At 43.4% G+C, this 22,948-nt stretch overlaps 1 protein-coding gene across 4 annotated transcripts in view; it reads right to left on the bottom strand.

Annotated features, from left to right (window-relative positions):
• PXN (paxillin) overlaps nt 1-22,948 on the bottom strand; it is a 77,275-nt gene that overhangs the window by 25,360 nt on the left and 28,967 nt on the right. For 3 of the 4 annotated variants that reach the window (XM_081174738.1, XM_081174736.1, XM_081174739.1), the window contains exon 2: nt 1,751-1,977. In XM_081174738.1, the coding sequence (XP_081030864.1) occupies nt 1,751-1,977 (227 nt within the window). Of the gene's footprint in view, nt 1-1,044; nt 1,282-1,750; nt 1,978-22,948 lie in introns of those variants that run through there. The other variant, XM_081174737.1, reaches the window with a different exon arrangement.

The following is a 22,948-nucleotide window of genomic DNA, read 5'->3' as shown; positions in this document are numbered from 1 at the left end:
GGAGAGACTGTCTAGGGGCGGGCAAGGGGGGGGGCAAAGCAGAATAAGCTGGAAAGGAATAAGCAGCCCCCTTTTGAGCTCCCAAATGCAGCCCCCAGATGTTGCTTTTCCTTCAACCGTCAGGAGAGAGATACATGGAGCTCCACATAATGCACACTTTATTCTTTAGTTGTACTATAAAGCAAGGCTGGGGAACCTTTAGCCCTCCAGATGTTGTTGGACTTCAACTCTCATCAGCTCCCACCAGTGTAGGCAATGGATGAGGGATGATGGAAACTGTAGTCCGACAATGTCTGGAGGCCAAGGGTTACCCAGCCTTGCTGTAAACAAATAAAACAAAAACAATTCAGGGTGCATGCAAAGCAATGTGGTTCAGTTAAATCTGCTGGTCTTAGCATTTGGGAGATCAGGGTTTGCAGATTAGTCTGAGCTGCAGCTTAACCCCAAGAACCCATTGTGAATTCAGCCTTTGGAACATGCAAAGTAACAAGGAAGCAAATCACAGTTTACCCCTAACACACAGGCTTCCAGATCAAACCCCAGCACCTTTTATTTTATAAAGTAGCAATAGTTACAGTTCACTTATTTCCTCAGGAATACACACAAATTAGATGGCCTTGAGCCCAACTTGTACAGCTGTCAGAATACAGTCGTGCCTCGCAAGACGAAAATAATTCGTTCCGCAAGTCTTTTCGTCTTGCGATGTTTTTCGTCTTGCGAAGCACGGTCCGTTGCAACTGCGCCTCTTCAAGCGGCTTTAAGAAAAAAGCGCAAGACGTTTTCGTCTTGCGAAGCAAGCCCATAGGGAAATTCGTCTAGCGAAGCAACGCAAAACTGAAAAACCCTTTCATCTAGCGAGTTTTCCGTCTTGCGAGGCATTCGTCTTGCGGGGCACCACTGTAGTGACTTTCCTCCAGAACTGATCTACACAAAAATCAGATCCTGCAAGAAAACTACTCTCCCCCACTCCCCAGTTTTACAAAAAGTTGCCTCTTCCGCATTTGTACAGGCCCAAACAGTTTTGAGAACTCACCCTCTACTTACATGCAATGCATGACTGGGATCTTGGAATGTGGAACAAACAGGATGCAACCTGGTAACAAATTGTTCTCCCTAGAGCTAGCCTTCACCCCCCTCCAGAAACACATTTCATGCTTCCTCCAATCTGATCTATGGCTCATATACCTGTGATCTACAAAACTACAATCTCTTTTTCAAAAGCCCTAAGGTGACTGATTAAGATCTGCATCATTCCACTGTGGCTTCAGACAGGGCACTGGTGAGGAGACTGTGAGTAGTGTTTTAAGGGCGTGAACCTTCAGGTCTAGCTTTACAGACCGAAAGAAAAATTGAGCAATCTTCACATTATGCTGCCAGCTAAAGCTGAGTACTGCCATGTTTACTCAGAGCTATGTGGGGAGGGGAGAGTCAGTTTCCATGTAAGCATTAAAACTGAGCTGGTAACAAGCACAATGTGAAGCCAGAGGAGGTTTCTTCCAATTAAACGAGGAAGTGTCCAATCCCAATTAGAAGCATTAAACAATCAATAGCCATTTATTTTCAGTTCTTGGCAGTAAAGTTTTCATGTTATGTTATTAGAGCAAATGCTTTTATTAATATGGCCATAAACCAGCTCTGAGCGGAAATATGGGATACAAATATTTTAACAGACAGTAAGTTGCTCCACAACACACCAACAACCGGCTCCCTCAGTTCCATGAGCATAACTAAGACAGACAAGCAAAATTACCTGCTGGTGAATATTTCTGGGGATGCTGAGCTGCCACTGGTCTAAAGGTTCACTTACAGTCCCATTCAAGGCCTCATTAGAAGGAGGGGGTGGCACCGGAGGAGGTATAGTGATTTCCTGGTACGTATGATTTCCAGTTGGATACGAGTAAGATGTTTCCTCTGACAGGAAGACTGGTCGCTTGGAGATGTGAGAGGTAGTGGATTCCAGGTCTGCTAACAATGCGTCTGCACAGAAGACATACAAGAGGAGAATTAGAAAAGGAGGGTTTTGTCTATATTAGGGGTAGAGAACCTCATGTCTGGGGGCCAAACAAAGCCCTCTAGGCCTCTTTATCTGACTCTCATGACCAACCTGGCCATGTCCCAATTCCAAGCCACACACCTTATTGGCCCTGTTCCAAGCCCTTCTCTGGTGCTTTTGCTGGCTAGAATGCGTACTTGAATGGTGATAATGCATCTTGCTCACCAGGAGTGAAAGGTACATGCATGTGTGATTTGGGCAGGGGTGTGTGTGTGTACGCAGAAACCTGATTTTTTGCATGGCTAGAACGAAGCCTTCTATTGCTCTGTCTTGCCTGCAGCCCTGCCCACCACTGCAGCCCCCACAAGGTCTCCTAGAAGGGAATGCAGCCCTCAGACTGAAAAACATTCCTCTGGGCCTACACACTTTCTTTCACTCCTCCCAGCCAAGTCAACAGGCATTGCTGTCCTGAATGAAGCACTTCAACGAGCTTCACTATACTGTCGGAAACAAAGTCTCTAGAAACCTGCTGTTCTTTCCAGCACAGCACCAACACAATTAATAAAACCTTCCTTACCTTTACAAAAAAGTAAACAGACCAAGACACTACAGCAGGTGATAGTAACAACAAAGCACCCTGAAGATCCAAAGAAAAGCCAGATAGTAATGACTCCTCAGCCCCTGCAGCTTTGCTAAAGAGGAACCTAAGCAAGCCTCTCTCTGAGACAAACCCACCAAAGTCTGAAGCAGACTAATTACTAGTTCTGTGTCATGAACTCATTCAAAACGTGGCCACAAGCACTGCCTTGTGCAAAGCAGAGATCTTGGGAAAGATTTTTCTTCGTCAAAATCCAAAGACATCTAGGAAAGGACTCTGTCGGCCCACAAACTTGCTTCCCAGGTGCAAAGAGTTAACACGAAATCAGTTCCCTGCCAGGTAAATGCAATTGTGCCTCCTGCAAATAGCTTTCAACATGCTGAGTCAGATCGCAAATTCCTGAAGGGGAGGAAAAGCCTCTCCCAGATAAAAATGCACCTTCAAAAAAGGCAGAGGCAAAGTGGGGCAGGGAGAAATCTGGATACTTAAGCTAGCACAGCCTGTCCTTGCTTAGTAAGGGAGGAAGAAAAGTGCAAGAAGCGAAACTGTGCAACAGATGAGAGGTTTTGTCTGCAGCATAACAAGCTACAGCAACTTGCAGTGTATCCCAGCCAGAGTCGCTGTAAAAAGACGCTTCAAGGAAAAGAACAATGGATGACATTTGCCAAGTCAGGCTACTCTCAAAGAGAAATGGAGCACAGGAAAGGTTGAAGGCAAACCAGACAATACGCTATCAATAGACCAGTTAAGGTTTCAAAAAGAGAAGTAAGCTTTTGAGTCACACAAAGCTCATTTTCCAGCTGTGTTTCTAGGGCAGTGTCTGCCTAACTATCAATGGCATGTGGTGATTTTTTTTGTAGGATCAGAGGTGCCAGCTGGTGAGGGCGATGGGGGTGGGGAGCCACATCATGCCTGTGAGTATCACCTCCCTCCCTAAGCTTCCCAGGCTTTTGGAAGAAGGCACCAGGCCCCTGACAGGATACTGGAGCCCTCCTGCCTCCTTCCCAAAGCTTCCTATCGCTTTGGAGCCATCGGAGCATTGCACCTTCCTTCCTAAGCCGAGCAGAAGCTTCCCTGGCTTTGAGAAGGAAGTCCTAGGGAACAATTAGGGGACTCTTAGGGTTACCACACGCCCCCGTTTCCCGGGGACAGTCCCCGGATTTGCAAATAAGTCCCCAGACAAATTGCATCCCCAGAATGTCCCCGGATTTCATCTAATGTCCCTGGGAAACGCAGCAGCGGCAGTCTCAGCAACCCGGAGCAGTTCACTCTGGCTGGCTTCAGAAGCTGCTCGGAAGTCCCCATATGAACTCAAATTTCTCGACATTTTGATTATGAACTCCCTCTTATGTTGCTATCACAGCCATAAAGGAAACTATGGGCACAAAACTGCATGTGATGTCGGCATCCATGTATTTTGCTATACATAGCAGATGGAAAGTCTTCATGTTCATCACTTGTTAAGGTCTATGTGCAATTTCCTATGCAGAAATAGCACCTATTAACGAAAGATGTTGTGCATAAAGCAATCTTTAGATGTTCAGAGTTGGAAGAAAAAACATTATTGCCCTCTTAGGTTACTCTTCACCCAATTATGAAGACGATACTCAGCATACACACACCTACGTGGCCAGATCAGGAGAGTGCCTCAACACTGCATACCCATGTCTCTGTACTGCATACAAAACTGAACACTCAGACAAGGAGATTTTGCAATGGGGTATCTGCTTTTGCATGCTTTATTTATCTCCCTTGGCTCTCTCTAAAAGAGATTTCAATAAACAAGTAAGTTGATGGTTGGAGGACCCTGCAACCTACGGATTCTTTTCTAGGTGAATAACACATTGGTGAATAAATATACCAGCTCGTCTGATGAAGTTGTCACAGGTTATTAAATTCTTCTTTAAAGTATACACCAACTCAAGGCTTCAGCCCACATATAAAATCTTGCCATGTATAGCAAAGAGTGGTGAAGTAACGTCTGAGCACCCTGCATGTCTTTCAAGACAAGGATGTTGTAGGCGTTGTTTTAATTAGATTACTAAAAGAGTGCCTCCAGGGATACAGTAGAACGCTCCCTTCGGGAGTAAGGAGTACTGCCTGTATAAACTACACGCTGCATGTGTGTGAAGGAAAAAATCAGAAATACAGTGGTACCTCAGGTTAAGAACTTAATTCATTCCAGAGGTCCGTTCTTAACCTGAAACTGTTATTAACCTGAGGTACCACTTTAGCTAATGGGGCCTCCCGCTGCCACTGCGCTGCCGCCATGCAATTTCTGTTCTCATCCTGAAGCAAAGTTCTTAACCCGAGGTACTATTTCTGGGTTAGCAGAGTCTGTAACCTGTCTGTAACCCGAGGTACCACTGTACACAGGCATTTTTACATGTTGGTGTCAATGTGTTTGTCTGTAAGACAAACATAGGAAACAGTCATAAACAGAGTCCAGCTATCAGTTGATCAACTATCAGACTTGTCTACACTGACTGGCAGAGGCTCTCTGGGGGTTCAGATGGGAGACATGCACAGCCCTACTTGGAGATGCCAGAGAATGAACCTGAGACCTTCTGCATGCAAAGCAGATGCTCTACCACTGAGCCACAGTCCTTCCCCACAAGAGGTCATCTCAGTACACAACATACCTTTCAAACAACCAGGCTAACACGATTACTGCCATCCTCATATTAACAACAAGTGAACATAACCTAAGCCTAAAGGGGCTCCAAGTTATTTAGAAGGACTCTAAGGTCATCTGTGAACCCCTCAGTTCCCTCAGGGTACGTAACTGGAGAACAGCCTAGAAAGAGGACTTGTTTTTAAGGAACACGATATGCAGCAAGGATTCCCAAGGCGCAGAATACATACCTCAGAGAAGAGGGCAAGGAGCTGCAGTTGTTCTAATACTGTTGCTCTTTGAATGTGTGACTATGTGTACACAGTTTATGATTCAAGCTCTATCAGAGAAGGTGTGGCTCTGAATGACAAAAACTTTCCTCGTGAAATGATTATCAAATCATGTTTTCTTGCGCTCATGCTCTCTCTCACATGCACACCCCACTCTGTGAATTACCGAAGGAGGAATTCTCGATTGCAAAGGTCAACAGTCCAGAGAAAGAGGGGAATGGAGTTGCCTGGCCTGTATGCAGTCTTGTTGATGCAGGCACATTTTCCCACTCCACTGCCCTTTTCCCTTATTTTTTAAACAAATGCTTAATATTGTCTCTGAAAAGGATGAAACTTAGTTCCCAGTGAGTGTTTGTTCACATTGTTAGGTTTCTGCTGCAGCTACAGCTGGACACACCTCTATGGCAGTTTATGCACTGTTTCCTTTTAGGGTGCCTGAAAGATAAGAATTCTGGAATAAACTGCAACTATTTCTGTCTTCCTGGGCATAAGATACTGTAGTCAGATGGAGTGCCCTTTTCAAATACAATATCCCACATATTCAACACAAGTCCTCATTATTTTCAGTCAGAGGTAAATCAAAGAGGAACAGCTGTCTTAGCAGTAAAAACAGCCAACATCTGTTGAGACCATGGTCACAACACCATACATTTGAAGCATGCATACTCACCACCACCCCCCAAAGAATCCTGGGAACTGTTTTTCTTAAGGGTGCTGGGAACTGTGGCTCTGTAAGGTGTCCACTACAGCACCCAGGATTCGGGGGGGGGGGGGGGAGAGAGAGAAGCAATTTGCTTTAAATGTATGGCACGGATGTGACCCAAGCTCTTACTAAGAAGTACTTGACATATGATGAACTCTGGCGATTGACACTGCTTTGCTTTGACCTTTTTAGTGATTAATGACTCCGTAATACGTCACACAGGCTTGCTTGGAGCTGGAAGTGATGCACAATAGACAATTTGCTTGACTCCCTAACTTTTTTCAAAAAGTTACTTACCAAGTTTTTCACATTTGTTCATGAATGATTTCTGAAGGGTGCAGTGCCTTATCAATAGCTTTGGGTGATACTGCTGCAATTCTCAGAGTCCAAAGGGTAAGGTAGGCTAGACGTATAATGTTTTTCCCCCAGTATAGACAATTAGAATTTACTGCTTAAGTTAATGTGGTGGGCAAGAAATGACTATTGCTTAAAAGGCAGTTGTGAACATGCATTATATAGTAAAAGTTAGGGGGCACAGCTGCGTCCCTTAAGAGGCACCATCTCTAAACAGGCATTCTGTGTAGGTAGGTAGGTAGGTAAGCTCCAAGATCAACAGATGAGGCCCTCCTGGCGGTTCCTCCTCAGTACAGTATAAAGTAAGTAGTGTGGGGGCCTGGGAAGCAGCTTTTAAAGTTGCAGCTTAAAAAGGAGGGAACTTCCTCCCTACTGACACATCTTTTATACTTTAAGGTAGCTAGTGAAGGCAATTCTCTAAGCAGGGGTTTGGAACAGAAGGCCTGACTGCTAATGCTATTAGTAACTGTTCTTCAGTGATTTGTTATGAGTTTGAAGGATTGTTTTATTTTATTGGATTTATATAATTTAAATGTAAATGTAAAATGTAAATGACTTCTGCAAATGATTATATATATATGGTTGCTTCCAAGTAAGTTTTATTCAGACTTGACTTATTGAGATTGAGATTGGTGGATCTAATTTTGTAAAGTCCATTAATCTCACTGGATGTACTTTATGTATGGCTATTATTGGATGCAACTCTATGTAAATAAAAAAGTACTGTAGAGGGTTTTTGGTGTAGTAGGATTTAGGCCACATGGCAACCTAGACTAGTTTGTGTTCCAAGCAGCTGTCTCTAGGTTTTCATTCATTTTATGATACAACTTACTTTCTCCTCCAGCAAGCAGATCTTCTATATAAATGCATTATATATAACATTATAAACAAATGCAAAGTAATGGTCTTCAGCCAGAAACAAAGCTAGATCTGCAATCTCAGCCAGTAGAAAAGTGTGGTGAGCAAAGATGGATTCTTAAGCAACATGTTTTCCACTGAAGAGAAAATCTCCTTCCTTTGGTCTTGGCAATCTGGCACGCAGGCAAAGTAAAGCAGGAGAGGTTTCTAAGTGAACACTGAAAGCCCAGCCTATGAAACAGTTAAGTGGCGGAGATCACAGGTTTATTCATTAACTTCCTCCACCCCACATCCTTTGCCTTCCTGACTTTAGCAGCATGCTCCACTGTTGAGGAATAGGAAGTAAAAGAGGACAGAAGAAATACTGGGTGCTGATCTCTCACGTGGGATCTGATCAAAAGGGCTAGTGACAAATTATGCTGAAGCATAACCAGTGACTACAATGTTATAGTCCTGAAGGAGCCAACTGATACAGTCTGTGTTCACTATGAGAAGAAAATATGCAGCAACACAGGCACGGTAGCTGAAGGACAGACAACCAGTGCCAACGGGGCAAATTACCTGGATCAAATGCAAATTCTAGCTATGCTAGGTCATAGGCTGCAGCCAAACCTTTCAAAAAAAAACCACAACATCAGCCATGTATGGATCCACAAATGACAAAGTTAGGCTAACTCTGAAAGTGCTTGTAGGGAATGCAGACCAGTTTGCTTAACCAAATAAAGAGTTCTGTGCATTTGCACATTTTTCAGCACAATATAGATTGGTTTGGTGATGATATCCCCCCATTTATTTTGAAAGCGTTTATATTTCCCATATCATTAAAGCAATAATGGCTTAGAGGTTTTCCTGATAAAGTGTTTTGATGAGCAAAATATCCCCAAAAACATGCCTCTGCCCAAGCATCTAGACCTTAATTTATCCCACCATTATGAAATTAATCTTTTATTGCAGCAATAATTTCTATATAATTTTTTTGCATGGGAAATATATTAAGTACAATTCCTATTTATTCTCATAACCCCAAGGTGGGTCAGTGATTTTTTTCTCTTTTACAGAGAGAGAGAACTGACCATGAGAGGCAGTGATAGACAAAAGGTAATCCAGAGCATTACATGACTGACTGAGCATGGAGCCTGGCCCCCTTGTTTAAAGTCTTAGTTTATTTGTTCTTGCCGGCTCCTAGTCTTTGAACCGGATGTTGCTCAACTGTACAAAATCAATATGCAATTGAGCTACCTCCAGATAATATCCAGGTAATGCTAGGGCTCTGGTAGCAGGTGCAATATATGTTTCATGTACCATGAAGCAGATTCTACCATTGTTTTAGAACAATGTATCTGGCTGATCATACAGTGGGAAAGTTGTGAAATAGCACTGCGCCTGGCATAAAACCATCCCTATATTAAGACGAGGGCATGTTACAAAAATGTGGGGGAACAAGTTTCAGGTGAAGTAAGAGGTGCCTTACTTAAACTCAACAAGTGACCCCAAGTTATACAGTAAACATTCCTTCACTATGTTCCTAGTTGCACACATTCCCTCATATCAGACAGGGGAAGAGCTCATTCATTCTAGGCACTTCGCTGCAGGCTTTTCAGTAATCCTTGCATGTTGGTTCTTGCCAGCCAAGAATGCAGGCACCTTAGGCAGAATAAGCAAGGAAAAGGCATTTTCCTACATTTCCCAGATTTCTCTATAAAAGCAGTGAAGCCAAACACAGAGAAAAATAGTGCCAATGATAGCTATTTCATTTCTAGCAAATTATTAGCAGCATTTACAGACCAGTTCTCTGAAGAATGACCCTATGCAGCATGCAAGAGACACACACAGTGTATTGTATTCTGTGAATGTAGAGGAATTACATGAAGGTTAATAAAAAGATAAAGAAAGAAATTCAAGGACTTGTTGCCCTACTCTCATCTTACCTTTATAGATAGATATACAGTGGTACCTCAGTTTAAGAACAGCCCTGTTTACGAACTATTCGGTTTACGAACTCCGCAAAACCGGAAGTAGTGTCCTGGTTTGCAAACTTTACCTTGGTCTAAGAATGGAAGCCGAATGGTGGAAGGGCACCGGCGGCGGGAGGTCTCATTAGGGAAAGGGTGCCTCAGTTTAAGAACAGTTTCGGTTTAAGAACAGACTTCCAGAACAGATTAAGTTTGTAAACTGAGGTACCACTGTATATGTGTTTGTGTATATGGGAGGCTCCCAGAATGTAGTGACTACCTTTTGAAAGGCGCCTTCTACAGGACTCAAAAGGGAGAGCCTAGCCGAATGCGAAGGGACAGTGATGCTTGGTCCGGGCACACAAGACAGCTCCCTGCAGGGCAGCCACAGAAGATCCTCTACTGAAAGTTTTAACATATGGGTAGGCACGTAGTTGCCCTGGTCCTAAGCCATGAACAGCTTTAAAGACCAAGACCAGCACTCAGAATTGAACTAAGAAACAGAGAACCACTGCAGCTGGTATAGCACATGTGTGATATAATTGCAATATTCTGTCCCAGTTAGTAATCTAGATAGCCAATGCATTCTGCATTAGCTGCTGTTTCTAGACCATTTTCATGGATAACTGACTCCAGGCTACGTGGGCCCTTTCAGATAATTACGTAATTATGTTTCTCCAGGAGCCTTGAGGTGAAACACTACTACAGTGGTACCTCGGGTTACATACGCCTCAGGTTACATACACTTCAGGTTACAGACTCCGCTAACCCAGAAATAGTACCTCGGGTTAAGAACTTTGCTTCAGGATGAGAAATCGTGCTCCAGCGGCGCGGCGGCAGCAGGAGGCCCATTAGCTAAAGTGGTGCTTCAGGTTAAGAACAGTTTCAGGTTAAGAACGGACCTCCAGAACGAATTAAGTACTTAACCCGAGGTACCACTGTACAGTGGAACCTCATGTTACGGACGGGATCCATTCCGGAGGCCCGTCCATAACATGGAACTGACGCAAGCTGAAGCGCTGCATCTGTGCACGCGTGCAGTGCGATTTTGCACTTCTGCGCATGCACGAGCGGCGAAACCCAGAAGTAACCCGTTCCGGTACTTCTGGGTTGCTGCAGGACGCAACACGAAAACACATAACCTGAAGCGGACGCAACATGAGGCATGACTGTAATGGGGTAGTTTGCCTTTATGCACACAGCTTGAAGACTGTACTTGCTACAGTGTTTTAAACTCCCGCCCCAGAGCAGAAACCTCCTATGCATCCTTGGAATGCCCTTGCTAGAAGGACAAGATGAGTGCAATGAAGGAGCATAATGGAGCCCACCCTACACTGCACAGGCTCAGCCAGCATAAATAATAAGCTGTCTGCCTCCTACCCACTCAGCTGGCTTATAACATAAAGCCATTGTCTTACTCACACAAAAATGCTGGAAATTGCCCCCTCCCACGTTAACCATATTCCTCCACCCATCATTTATAGAAACAGATAAGAGGAGTTTCAGGCTGTGTGCATACCTAGCTGTCAACTCAATTCACTCCAACAATTATTTTGTTAACACTCCAGGAAGAGCCCCACACATTATCAAAGGATATGCCTGGAGGGGTGGGAGGGAGAATGGATGATGTCAACCCAAACCCCAGTGAGACCAGATCACATGACTGGAGGTCACACGCTTCACATGCATAGTATAGCGTTGTCCACTTGTGGTGGGTAGATGGTGATATCTACCAGACTTGGATTGCTTTAAAAGCTTCAGAGACAAATTCATGGAGAAGAAGTCTATTAATGGCAGTGGTCATTATACTATATGCGACCTCTAGGTTTGGAGACAATATACCACTGAAGACCAGTAGCTGGAAGAGTGCTCTTGTGTTTGGGTCCTGCTTGCAGGTTTTTCACAGGTATCTGAGTGGCTACTGTGAGAACAGGATGCAGTACTAGATGGGCCTAATCCAGCAGACTCTTCTTATGTTCTCACCAGTTGCTGGGGAGCAACAGCATGAAAAGGCTATTGTCCTCATGTCCTGCTTATGGGATTCCCAGAAGCATCTAACTGGACAGTGTGGCAAACAAGTAGAGCTAGGCGATATCTGGTTTTCAACATTGTGATATATCACCAGCTAAATATACCAATATATCACAATAACTGAAATAAGAATGGAGCTATGTAGAGCATAGCTGTCAATGTTTCCCTTTTATTAAGGGAAATTCCCTTATTCCAAATAGGATTCCTTGCAAGAAAAGGGAAAAGTTGACAGCTATGTATGTAGAGGCATTGGCTGGTTTCACAGTTTTCCCCACATCGTGATTTGTTCCAGTACCTGCTCTTGTGATTCACTGCCCACTGCAGGAAGTAGGGGATTGCAGAGCCAGGAGTGTTAACAGAGGCTGCAGAAGCACTGGCTGCCTTCATCTTTTTTTCACACATTGTGATTTTTGTATACGATTTGCAATATTTTGCCAGGTCAAAAATTATGAAACCAATATTACGATATGGACTTCAAGCTGGTTTAGGACAATATATCCATATATCACCCAGCCCTACCAACAAGCATTTGATTGATCTGTAGTCTGATCCAATAGGGTTCTTATTATGTGTTGTGGAATACAGGGGGAACAGAAAGTGGAAATATACCAGGCTTCTACAAGTTTGTCTGTAACATGTGAAGCAGAATCTGTGCATCTAACTGCAGTGAGGGGAAAAAGGAATGCTCACAATATATATGCCCCCACCCCACAAAAAAGAATGGCTGAAGAATTGTCTGCACTATAGATTCATTCATTACAGGCTTAACAGAATGAATGCAAACAGCTTTCTACAGCTTGAACTCCCAACACTTAGCACAAGTCCTGAAAGCACAGAAGCATTTAGAATGGCATCTTTTTGGTAGACTGAATTTAAGAAGTCCTTGTGAGCAAAGAAGAGACCCTCAGACAGAAATAGACCCTCACATTAAAAAAGGCAGACTCCATCAGCTTACTCCCCACCCCTTTTGCACAAAGTAAATTGGCCCTCCCCAGCCCTCACTACTCATTTAAGGAGGACACAATCCCAGGGAGTAACCCAATCCCTGGCAAGACAGTTTTACTTGGTGAGCAACTGTTCAGGAATGGGAGGCGTGGGTATATTTATCACTTTAAGCATTCGTTCAGGACGGACACTTGCTGCCTCTGCTAAAAGAACCAACCCAGATGAAGAGATGCTGGATCCTCTCCTACCTGAAAGGAGTAGGCTTGCCCAGAGAGGATTACTCAAATCAGAATGCAAACCTAGGACCCTGGGATAGAATGAAAGTAAGAAAGGGACAGTAGCTATCCAAACCAAGTTGGAAGCTGAATTTCCACATGGAAAAGTAGTAGCAGTCATCTCTATATATAAACCAACCAGTTCTAAACATTGTCTCTTTGTCATGTCCTTGAGCTCTCACAAAAAGAAAAACAGAGAGAGAGAGAGAATTCCTCCTCCAACACAGAAGAGGAGTGAGGTTAACTCAGACAGCAGCATAGCTAGGGGTGGGGCGCACTGGGTGCCAGTTACCCAGGGGGTGGCACTTACCACAAGACCTGCAGCACGCCCGAGCCACGCGCCACTGGGTAACGCAAGAAGGCTGTGGATTAAAAAATAAAAAGTGTGTTCCCTGCCAAACTGTACAGCCAGTGATGAAATGGTGCTTTTCACCAGGTGGCACAGCAACATGATGGATACAGCACACAGTTCTTTCCTCAATGCCTATGCTTCACAGCAAACACAGCTAGGGCAGCTCTCACCTGGAGTTAATAGCAATCAAGAAGCAGACTGTAATTTATAGAAGGAAGTGACAACGCCTGAGTTAGGAACTTTAATTTGCATCAAAAATCACCCTGAAAGCCAGTGTAGAGTACAGTGGTACGTCGGGTTAAGTACTTAATTCGTTCCGGAGGTCTGTTCTTAACCTGAAACTGTTCTTAACCTGAAGTACCACTTTAGCTAATGGGGCCTCCTCCACCTGCTGCTGCTGCGCCGCTGGACCACGATTTCTGTTCTCATCCTGAAGCAAAGTTCTTAACCTGAGTTACTATTTCTGGGTTAGCAGAGTCTGTAACCTGAAGCATATGTAACCCGAGGTACCACTGTAGTAGTTAAGAGTCCTGGACTAGGACCTGGGAAACCAGAGTTCAAATCCTCACTCAGCCATGAAGCTTATTGGGTGACCTCGGGCCAGTCACTGTCTCCCAGCTTAACCTACCTCACAGGGTTATTGTGAGGATAAAATGGAGAGGGGAAGACGCACAAGCGCCACCATGAGCACTTTGGATAAAAGGTGGGATATAAATGTAATAATAAAAATAAATGAAAAATATCCCCAATCTACTGAAAGCCTGACTGTGAGTGAGATAACTTTCTCCAACTCTGGGACATCTGAAAGGATCAACAAGCTGATGTGAGAAAAGTTCCCTTGTCTTGCTCCTCTTTCCACACAGTTGCTGTCTGTCCCCCACCCTCTTCATCCTTGCTTAAAGGAAGTCCAGTTTGCACCCTCCCCTTCTTACCGCAGCACTTCCTTCCTGCACAAAAACAGAGTTATCCCCAACAAGCAACAGCAATAAACTGCAGCAGCCCTCCCATTTCCTGCGCACTTTGTGCCTTGCTCAGTTCACTCTGTAAGGAAGACGTTCTACATACACACAAACAAGGGCTCGTGAAACAGGCAGGGAATCAGGGCTTTACATTGCATCCCAGAGAGAGCTGAGAGCAACTGTCATATTCACACAGCAGCCACTGGTAATCACCACTGGGAACTAGGCAGTTACATAGAAAAATAAACAACCAGTTGCCAACATCCAGCTGCACTGAGCTAACAAGGCAAAGATGAATTCTGTGCAGGTAAGGTCAGGTCCCTTCCAGCCTAACAATCTCACTCCATGGCAGAGTCCAGATAATGCCCCAGTTCTTAAGGAGTTAAAGAGAGAAAAGTGAGGGATGTTTGGAATAGAATCTACCTGCCATGCCATGACAAAGGGTGTCCTTGCAATCATAGGTGATGTTACAGAGATGCTCTTGGACCACATGTGGAGTATTATTTAAAACAGAGTTGCACATTAACTTGCCCTGGATATCATAACTATGTATATTCCACTAGCCCTGCTATTGTTAAAGTAGCTTGAAACTTGTCTTAAGAAGCAATTGCTTGACTCAAGTTAACATTTCTAACATGGCATTCTATCCCTACTAAAAAAACAAAACAGCCTGCACCTGCTACTTCATTAGCCCTGGATAAACTTTCTAATTCTTGTTAATGAAGAAACAAATATGCTTCTGTCATCATTTTTAAAATAAATTATTGTAATGTAAGAATAATGCCTGAGATTAAATATTTTTTTCCTGTATCTGAAAGGATGCTCACTAGCATTTTTTTGATCTGCTTAACTTTAAAAGTTTGAAGCTTTTAAATTTAGAATATTTACCCACTAATAGAAAGATCAACACTGGGTAGCACTCTTGGTTCAGAATCAGAAGGTCTCTAGTTTATTTCTAAGCACAAGGAACTGTATTGTGGGATACAGTTAAGAGGACTGGCTGTACCAATGCAGCTGCAGCAGACGTGGCTTTTTGCCCAAAGTCATGCTGTGGTTCTGCCAGATCTGCTGAAAGGATGTGTTGCACTGGTTACAGCCAACCCTTGCAAAGTGAGGCCAGAAATACAAAGCAGGTAAAACAGTAGCCACATCCAGTCCCTCGTACTGACACTGTCAAGTGCATAGAGAGGGACCCCCCCCCCCAAAAAAAACCCAGAGCTTTCTCCCTCTCCTGCCAAACCTTGACCAGGAACACAATGTGCCCAGGGCATGGCAACGTACATCACTATTACCTTGAAGGGGGACCCTGTAATAAAATAACAAGCAATGCATCCTCTTCATGCTCATAATACGAGAAACACTCAGGGTTATTCAACAAAGCTGAACGTTGGAAGTGTCAAAGCAGACAAAAGGAAGGACTTATTCACTTCCATAAGATGTAGTGATGACTATCACCTTGGATGGCTTCAAAAGAGGGTAAGATACATTCACAAAGCAGAATAAAGGTACCAACAGCTACTAAACATGATGACTATGTTATTGCTCCACTGTGGGAGGCAGTCAGCCTCAGTTGTCAGAAATTGCAGGTGAGAAGAGTGCTGATGAGCTCAGGTCCTGCTGGCAGGTTTCCCATTGGGGCATCTGGCTGGCAACTGTGAGAATATAATGCTGGATTGGATCGGCCTCTGGCCTGATCCAACAGAGCTTTTATTAAGCTCTTCACCTAGGAGAAGTGTTCCTGCCAGCCATACTTTTCTCCAAGATACTATAATCTGTAAGGAGCTCTAGGTCATTCTACTTCTGCTCTCCTTATGATAAATTCCTTACGATAAACTGATGTTCAACATTCCATGACTTCTGAGCATACTCAGCCCCCTCTGTGGAACTTCTTTATTTTGGTGGGGGGAAGCCCTCTTAGATTTCCAGGCGGTGGTAGTTTCTTCCTTCTGAAACCTCAGGACTTCCCTGAGCATTACTACCTCAGTAGCCCCCTTTGGCTCCATTTCTCTTGACACTCTCCACCTGAATTAAGTTTTGTCTGCATGCCCCACAAGGTTCAATCCCTCCACTGCTTCACAGGGCTGTGTGCTCACTTACAAGAAACAAAATGTTTGTTTATTCTACTAGGTTCTTTTGGACAGAGATTTATAAACAAAATGTGCCCAGGAAACAGTTTCAAGACCCACCTCTTGCACAGAAACATTATTTAGTCTTGCAGAAAGACACCTCTCTCCAAGAGCTGGTGCTCATTTCTCACTCAATAGATGGAGGCCATCTAATATAGTTGAGGGGGACATCAGGTCCCAGGGTTGAATGCGGCCAACTAGGTCTCCCTATCTGGCCCCTGTGAGTCTATAAACAAACATTAGTTCCTCATTTGTAAAATCAGAACCACTATCTTACCCCACAGTTTTTACCGAAGACTTTAATTGCAGGTTGCTGTGCTGGTCTAATAGGGCAGGGGAATATAAATGTAGCCATAGTACAATACTTTTATTAGGACCACCTAAAACATCACAGAGGAAGCTTGTGAGTCCCCTGTAACATTAGACAGTATACCAACCCAAAAGACTTTTTGACATCCTAAGGACTAGCACATTAACAGAAATATACTGCGTGTGCACACACATGCTCACAAGGATTTCCACATGTGCACTGGCAGGATAGATTCAAAGGTTTGCAGGGGGAGGGGGCGATGTTTAAGCAGTGAAAAATGCTGGTTTAAATGTCAAAAACCCTGTTTTTCTTGGCTGGAAATCTCCTGCTCTTTAGCCCACATTAGTCTCAAAGACTCTTAAAAATTGACACATATTTTTAGACCGACTACTTTACCAATGCAAGTCGATAAGGATTACAACAGGTTGTCAGGTTGTCTGAGTAAAGGTTGCCTTTGATCAGTAAAGTAGGGCCATCAAATGTTAGGCCACCAAATGAGTATACAGGGTAACTAGTGTTTTGTGGGCTGCATTGTTCTGTATTCTGTGAATGGTTTCTTAGTTTTCAGCATATTAACAGGGAATGCAATGCAATTTTAACTTTGTTATTTTAATGACAGTGATTTGACAATTTTGATTTAAAAGAGCATTATACAGAATCATTTCAAATAAGGCTATCAGTGGCCTCACAATAATCACATGTTACCTTCAACATCAAAGGCTTGGAATACCAGATGCCGAGATTAAGATGGAGAGTGTGTTCTCATACCTGCTGGTAGGCTTCCCAGAGGGATCTGTTCCTGGCAAACCTGAGATCATTGGCTGAAAGTTTGTAGCCGTTTTTTAAAAAACTGGTTTTATTACAGATACATTTGCTGCCCTGGGCTCCTTTGGGAGGAAGGGCGGATATAAATTTAATACATCTACTACTACTACATCATCATCATCATCAGGCTGGCTGGTGCTGGACTAGATGGGCCTTTTGATCTGATCCAGCTGCACTCTGCTTAAGCTCTTAGCAATACATGAACCTTAAAGCACGCACATAGCCCCTGTAAAAGCTAGGGGGAAGCTGTGTAAAAAGGGGAAAGTGTTCTCATTTAAGGGAAAGTCTGCACCTCCTCTTTTCCTTTCTGTCCAGCCTCACTAAGAGGAAGGCAAGGGCTCACCACAGATCTCCATCCCACCCAATGAACAAATGGCAGGAAGCAACAGTACAGAAAGTCATCGACAAAACTGTGGCTTCATAAGCAGTACTTAGTTCGAAATTGGGAAACAGAGTTCAAGAAGTCACAGCTCACACCATATCCTGCAAAAACAACATTTGGTCAGGAAAAGTGGCTCTCTCTCTCTCTGCCTCCCCATAAATGCCGGGTGTTTCACTGGCAGCAAAGAACATGTAAGGAAGTGACCTTAGAGTCATACAGGGACTCTGAATGAAAAGCAGTGGATTTGGGGCAAAGATTGGGCATGTGCTATATTTTGTAAGTGGAATATTCATCCATATTTCACAAGCAGAGAAGAAGCTTTTTTAAAAAAAAATTCAAGCAATTATATAAAAATCTACTTGAAGTAACATGACAGTACAAAGTAAATCAGGGTGTCCAGGCAAGTTAGACTCAAAACGCAGCTCACAGCCAGGAAAAGTACCATCTCAAGTTCCCTGCCTTTTTGTAGTTTCCCCCAACATGTTCTTTATGCTAAATTCTATATGTGGGCCACAGAAAAATAAGCACACCAGTCGACTCTCACATTATGACATCACAATTCTTTGGGCCTCCTCTTGACATGCGTCTTAAGAAAACACATAAAAAGTGTCTGAAGAAGGTTCTCTCTGTTCTTAATCTGTAGCAAGGGCATTACAATAACATCACTAATAGGTGTTGTTAGGATAAAAGGAACATTGAAACATTACCAGAACATAAGCCATTTCACACAAATGGCACAGGGTGTTTATTTATCTATTTAGCGCATTTGTAGCCTACCCTTCATCCAAAAAATTATCTCAGAGTGACTTACCGTATTTTTTGCTCTATAAGACTCACTTTTTCCCTCCTAAAAAGTAAGGGGAAATGTGTGTGCGTCTTATGGAGTGAATGCAGGCTGCGCAGCTATCCCAGAAGCCAGAACAGCAAGAGGGATTGCTGCTTTCGCTGCACAGCGATCCCTCTTGTTGTTCTGGCTTCTGAGATTCAGAATATTTTTTTTTCTTGTTTTCCTCCTCCAAAAACTGGGTGCGTCTTATGGTCTGGTACGTCTTATAGAGCGAAAAATACGGTACATAAAAAGTTAAACCAAGACCTGCTTACAATCTAAAGAACAAGACACACAAGGTGGATGGGACAGGGAGGGAAGAAGAAAAAATCAAGCTCAGTCTCAGGCACCAATTCTTAAATAGTAGTTCTTATAAAGCCCAGCTGGCACAGAAACCATTCAGGGGTATGAGGTGCTTGATGGAGCTGGTCTTTTGGCAGAGCTGATAGAATGTATTTTTAATATTTTGTTGGAAGTCACCCTGAGTGGCTGGGGAAACCCAGTCAGATGGGCGGGGGTATAAATAATAAATTATTATTATTATTATTATTATTATTATTATTATTATTATTATTATTATTATCCCTCCCATTGAGGGAAAGGCTGCTGTCAGGTGCCAAGTGAAGAGGGGAGGTCTGATAGAGCTAGTCTATGAAACACAAACCTTAAATTAGACCTTTGCTATACATGGAACACTTCAGGGATGTTTCCTGGACCAAGGAAAACATTAGCTACCTTTATGGGGGGGTTATAACAACAAATAATATTTCTTTCTGCCTCTAGGCACAGCAGAAGACTACGGAGCCACAAGCATTCTCAGACCTTCTTGAGGAGAAGCAGGCCACCAACACAAGACACAGAAATCTCCAAAAGGGGCTTCATGAAGCAACCAAAATTCATTGGACAGCATTATGAAGGATTAGCAAAGGTGGAATTATTAGGCTATACAGATAAGAATTACAAACAGCATCTATTGCTTTCAGAAATTAGCAGGGTAGTCAGCATTTGAGTAAAGGAAAATCATACCAACCATTAACCATAGATTAATACACATAATAATAATAATAATAATAATAATAATAATAATAATAATTTATTATTTATACCCCGCCCATCTGGCTGGGCCTCCCCAGCCACTCTGGGCGGCTTCCATAAAAACCAAAAATACAGTAAAATGTCACACGTTAAAAACTTCCCTGAACAGGGCTGCCTTAAGATGTCTCCTGAATGTCAGGTAGTTGTTTATCGCTTTGACATCTGCTGGAAGGGCGTTCCACAGGGCGGGCGCCACTACCGAGAAGGCCCTCTGCCTGGTTCCCTGTAGCTTTGCTTCTCGCAGTGAGGGAACCGCCAGAAGGCCCTCGGCGCTGGACCTCAGCGTCCGGGCAGACTGATGGGGGTGGAGACGCTCCTTCAGGTATACTGGACCGAGGCCGTTTAGGGCTTTAAAGGTCAGCACCAACACTTTGAATTGTGCTCGGAAACGTACTGGGAGCCAATGCAGGTCTTTCAAGACCGGTGTTATATGGTCTCGGCGGCCGCTCCCAGTCACCAGTCTAGCTGCCGCATTCTGGATTAGTTGTAGTTTCCGCGTCACCTTCAAAGGTAGCCCCACGTAGAGCGCATTGCAGTAGTCCAAGCGGGAGATAACCAGAGCATGCACCACTCTGGCGAGACAGTCCACAGGCAGATAGGGTCTCAGCCTACGTACCAGATGGAGCTGGTAAACAGCTGCCCTGGACACAGATTTGACCTGTGCCTCCATGGACAGCTGTGAGTCCAAAATGACTCCCAGGCTGCGCACCTGGTCCTTCAGGGGCACAGTTACCCCATTCAGGACCAGGGAATCCTCCACACCTGCCCGCCTCCTGTCCCCCAAAAACAGTACTTCTGTCTTGTCAGGATTCAACCTCAATCTGTTAGCCGCCATCCATCCTCCAACCGCCTCCAGACACTCACACAGGACCTTCACCGCCTTCACTGGTTCTGATTTAAAAGAGAGGTAGAGCTGGGTGTCATCCGCATACTGATGAACACCCAGCCCAAACCTCCTGATGATCTCTCCCAGCGGCTTCATATAGATGTTAAAAAGCATGGGGGAGAGGACAGAACCCTGAGGCACCCCACAAGTGAGGGCCCAAGGGTCTGAACACTCATCCCCCACCACCACTTTCTGAACTTGGCCCAGGAGGAAGGAGCGGAACCACTGTATAACAGTGCCCCCAGCTCCCAGCCCCTCAAGACGGTCCAGAAGGATGCTATGGTCGATGGTATCAAACGCCGCTGAGAGATCCAGCAGAACTAGGAAACAGCTCTCACCTTTGTCCCTAGCCCGCCGGAGATCATCAACCAGTGCGACCAAGGCAGTTTCAGTCCCATGATGAGGCCTGAATCCCGACTGGAAGGGATCCAAATGGTCCGCTTCTTCCAGGCGTGCAAACACACACACACACATGAAATGCAAGAATCCATTGGTAAAAAATAAGAATCAGATGCACTATTAATAGCTCAAAGCAAAAATTCAAACCACCTCTATAAATAAAGATGAGCAGTATTTCCTGAAATCATAAAGAGGAGAACCAAAAAGAGATGTGCGTGGTCTATAATTTTAGAGCCATTTTTTTCATTACATTCTTGTAAGAAAATCTATTTATAATATGAAATATACATGTATATTTCAGCTGCACTGCAAGGAAATCCATGTGCCAGAAAGGTATCTGAAATACACTCAAGTTGCAGTCTTAAATACATTTATCTGGAACTAAGTCCCATTCAACACAACAACTGTTATGGGGTGGGGCGGAATTGGGTGGAAATTTAGATTTATGGACCAAAGATCACACTTTGAAAGAGATTTATTAGAGAATAATGAAAAACTATTATCTAAAATGTATAAGTTATTATTAGAATGGGAAACAAAAGATGAGCTGGTAAAAAGCCTCAATGATACAAGTGACATTGGGCATAATATAGAATTTGATCTCTGGGAGAAATTGTGGAAGGATCTGAAATTCACTGCATGCTGCACCCTGAAGGAAAACTATATGAAAATGATGCACAGATGCATAAACCAAGTAGATTAGCTAGGATGTATAAATCTGAAATAGGTACGTGCTGGAAATGTAAGGAAAATGAAGGAACCTTTTTCCACATGTGGTGGGCATGCAAAAAAGTCAAGGAGTACTGGGAAATGGTTTATAACGAGATGAAAAAAATGTTCAAACTACCCTTCCCAAAGAACCCAGATGCATTCCTGTTAGGAATATTTCAGACGGAGGTACCCAGAAGTCAGAAAAAATTATTTATGTATGCGACAACAGCAGCTTGGATCCTCTTAGCCAAAAAAGGAGGATTGGCAATTTAAGATGCAGGGGTTGCAGGCCTAATAAGTAGGGTAAGAGACCAAGAGGAATGAGTATACAAAGAAGAGTGGAATTTTTTTGTTGAATATGTAGAAAATAATTGTACACAGATGAAAACGCTGGCAGCATTAAGGTAAATTCAACAGTATAACATATCTAAAGGATATAATAAAGGGGGGAAATTGAATCAAATGGATATATAAGAATATGCAGGAACTGTGGTTAAATTAAAGGTGCCTTGGGAGGGGAAGAAGGGAAGTCACTGAATGCACTGGTATACTGAAATACTTCAATATGGAAATGTATATCTGAAAACGTTTCAATAAAAATAGTTATTTAAAAACCTGTTATGCTTTGTTTGCAATACTAATTAGTACAAGTAGATTATGGTTAAATTCCTTAGAATTTTGTTTATCTTTAGCTGGTATTTGTATAAGGCTCTTTCCAACAGAAGTGATTGAACACTAAGAGAGCACAGCAACTGTTGTGTTTTTTTTATTTATACCCCACCCATCTGGCTAGGTTTCCCCAGCACTCTGGGTGGCTTCCAGCAGAATACAAAAACATAATAAAACGTCAAATGTTAAAAACTTCCCAGTACAGGACTGCCTTTCACTTTGCAAAGTGAAATTAACCACACACAAAGCTTTGAGACCACTTTTGTTAACCATAGACTGCAAAGCAAAAAAAATTTGGACACAGAAGGGAAGCTTTTTAAAAACAAAAACAAAAAGATTAAACAATTTATAAGTAATCATCAGACAAGAAACTGGCACTGGATAAGAAGGATGTGGTTTTTAAAAGTGTTAAAGCTCTATGATTATTTGACAGATTAAAAGTGGTCATTTTGAAAAGCTGAGAATTGTAACCACTGAAATCGGGGCCAGCAACCATCAGCCTGGATGGACCGAGATAATCAAAGTCCCAAGAACTAGCAAGATATGGCGGAAATAAGATACATTCTTGTGACCTCAGTTGCATAAAATTGCTATGTTCCAGACTTTATCCCCATGACCCAGCATGCCCGCTAGTTAAGAGAACAACTCTGAATGGAGGGCAAAAGCCTAAACCTGAGTGCACAATAGAGATAAATAACCTCCGGCCCTCTCGATGCTGTTGGGACTTGGACTCCCATCAGCGTTAGGGAAGGTGTGAGCAGCTAAAGGGCTACAGGCTCCCCATAAGGAAAGTAC

This window comes from Podarcis bocagei, assembly GCF_964188305.1.
Source record: "Podarcis bocagei genome assembly, chromosome: 16".
In the NCBI taxonomy this organism is placed as follows: Eukaryota; Metazoa; Chordata; class Lepidosauria; order Squamata; family Lacertidae; genus Podarcis; species Podarcis bocagei.
Note: the sequence above shows the minus strand (reverse complement) of the source record. Positions and strands in the feature narration are given on the sequence as shown.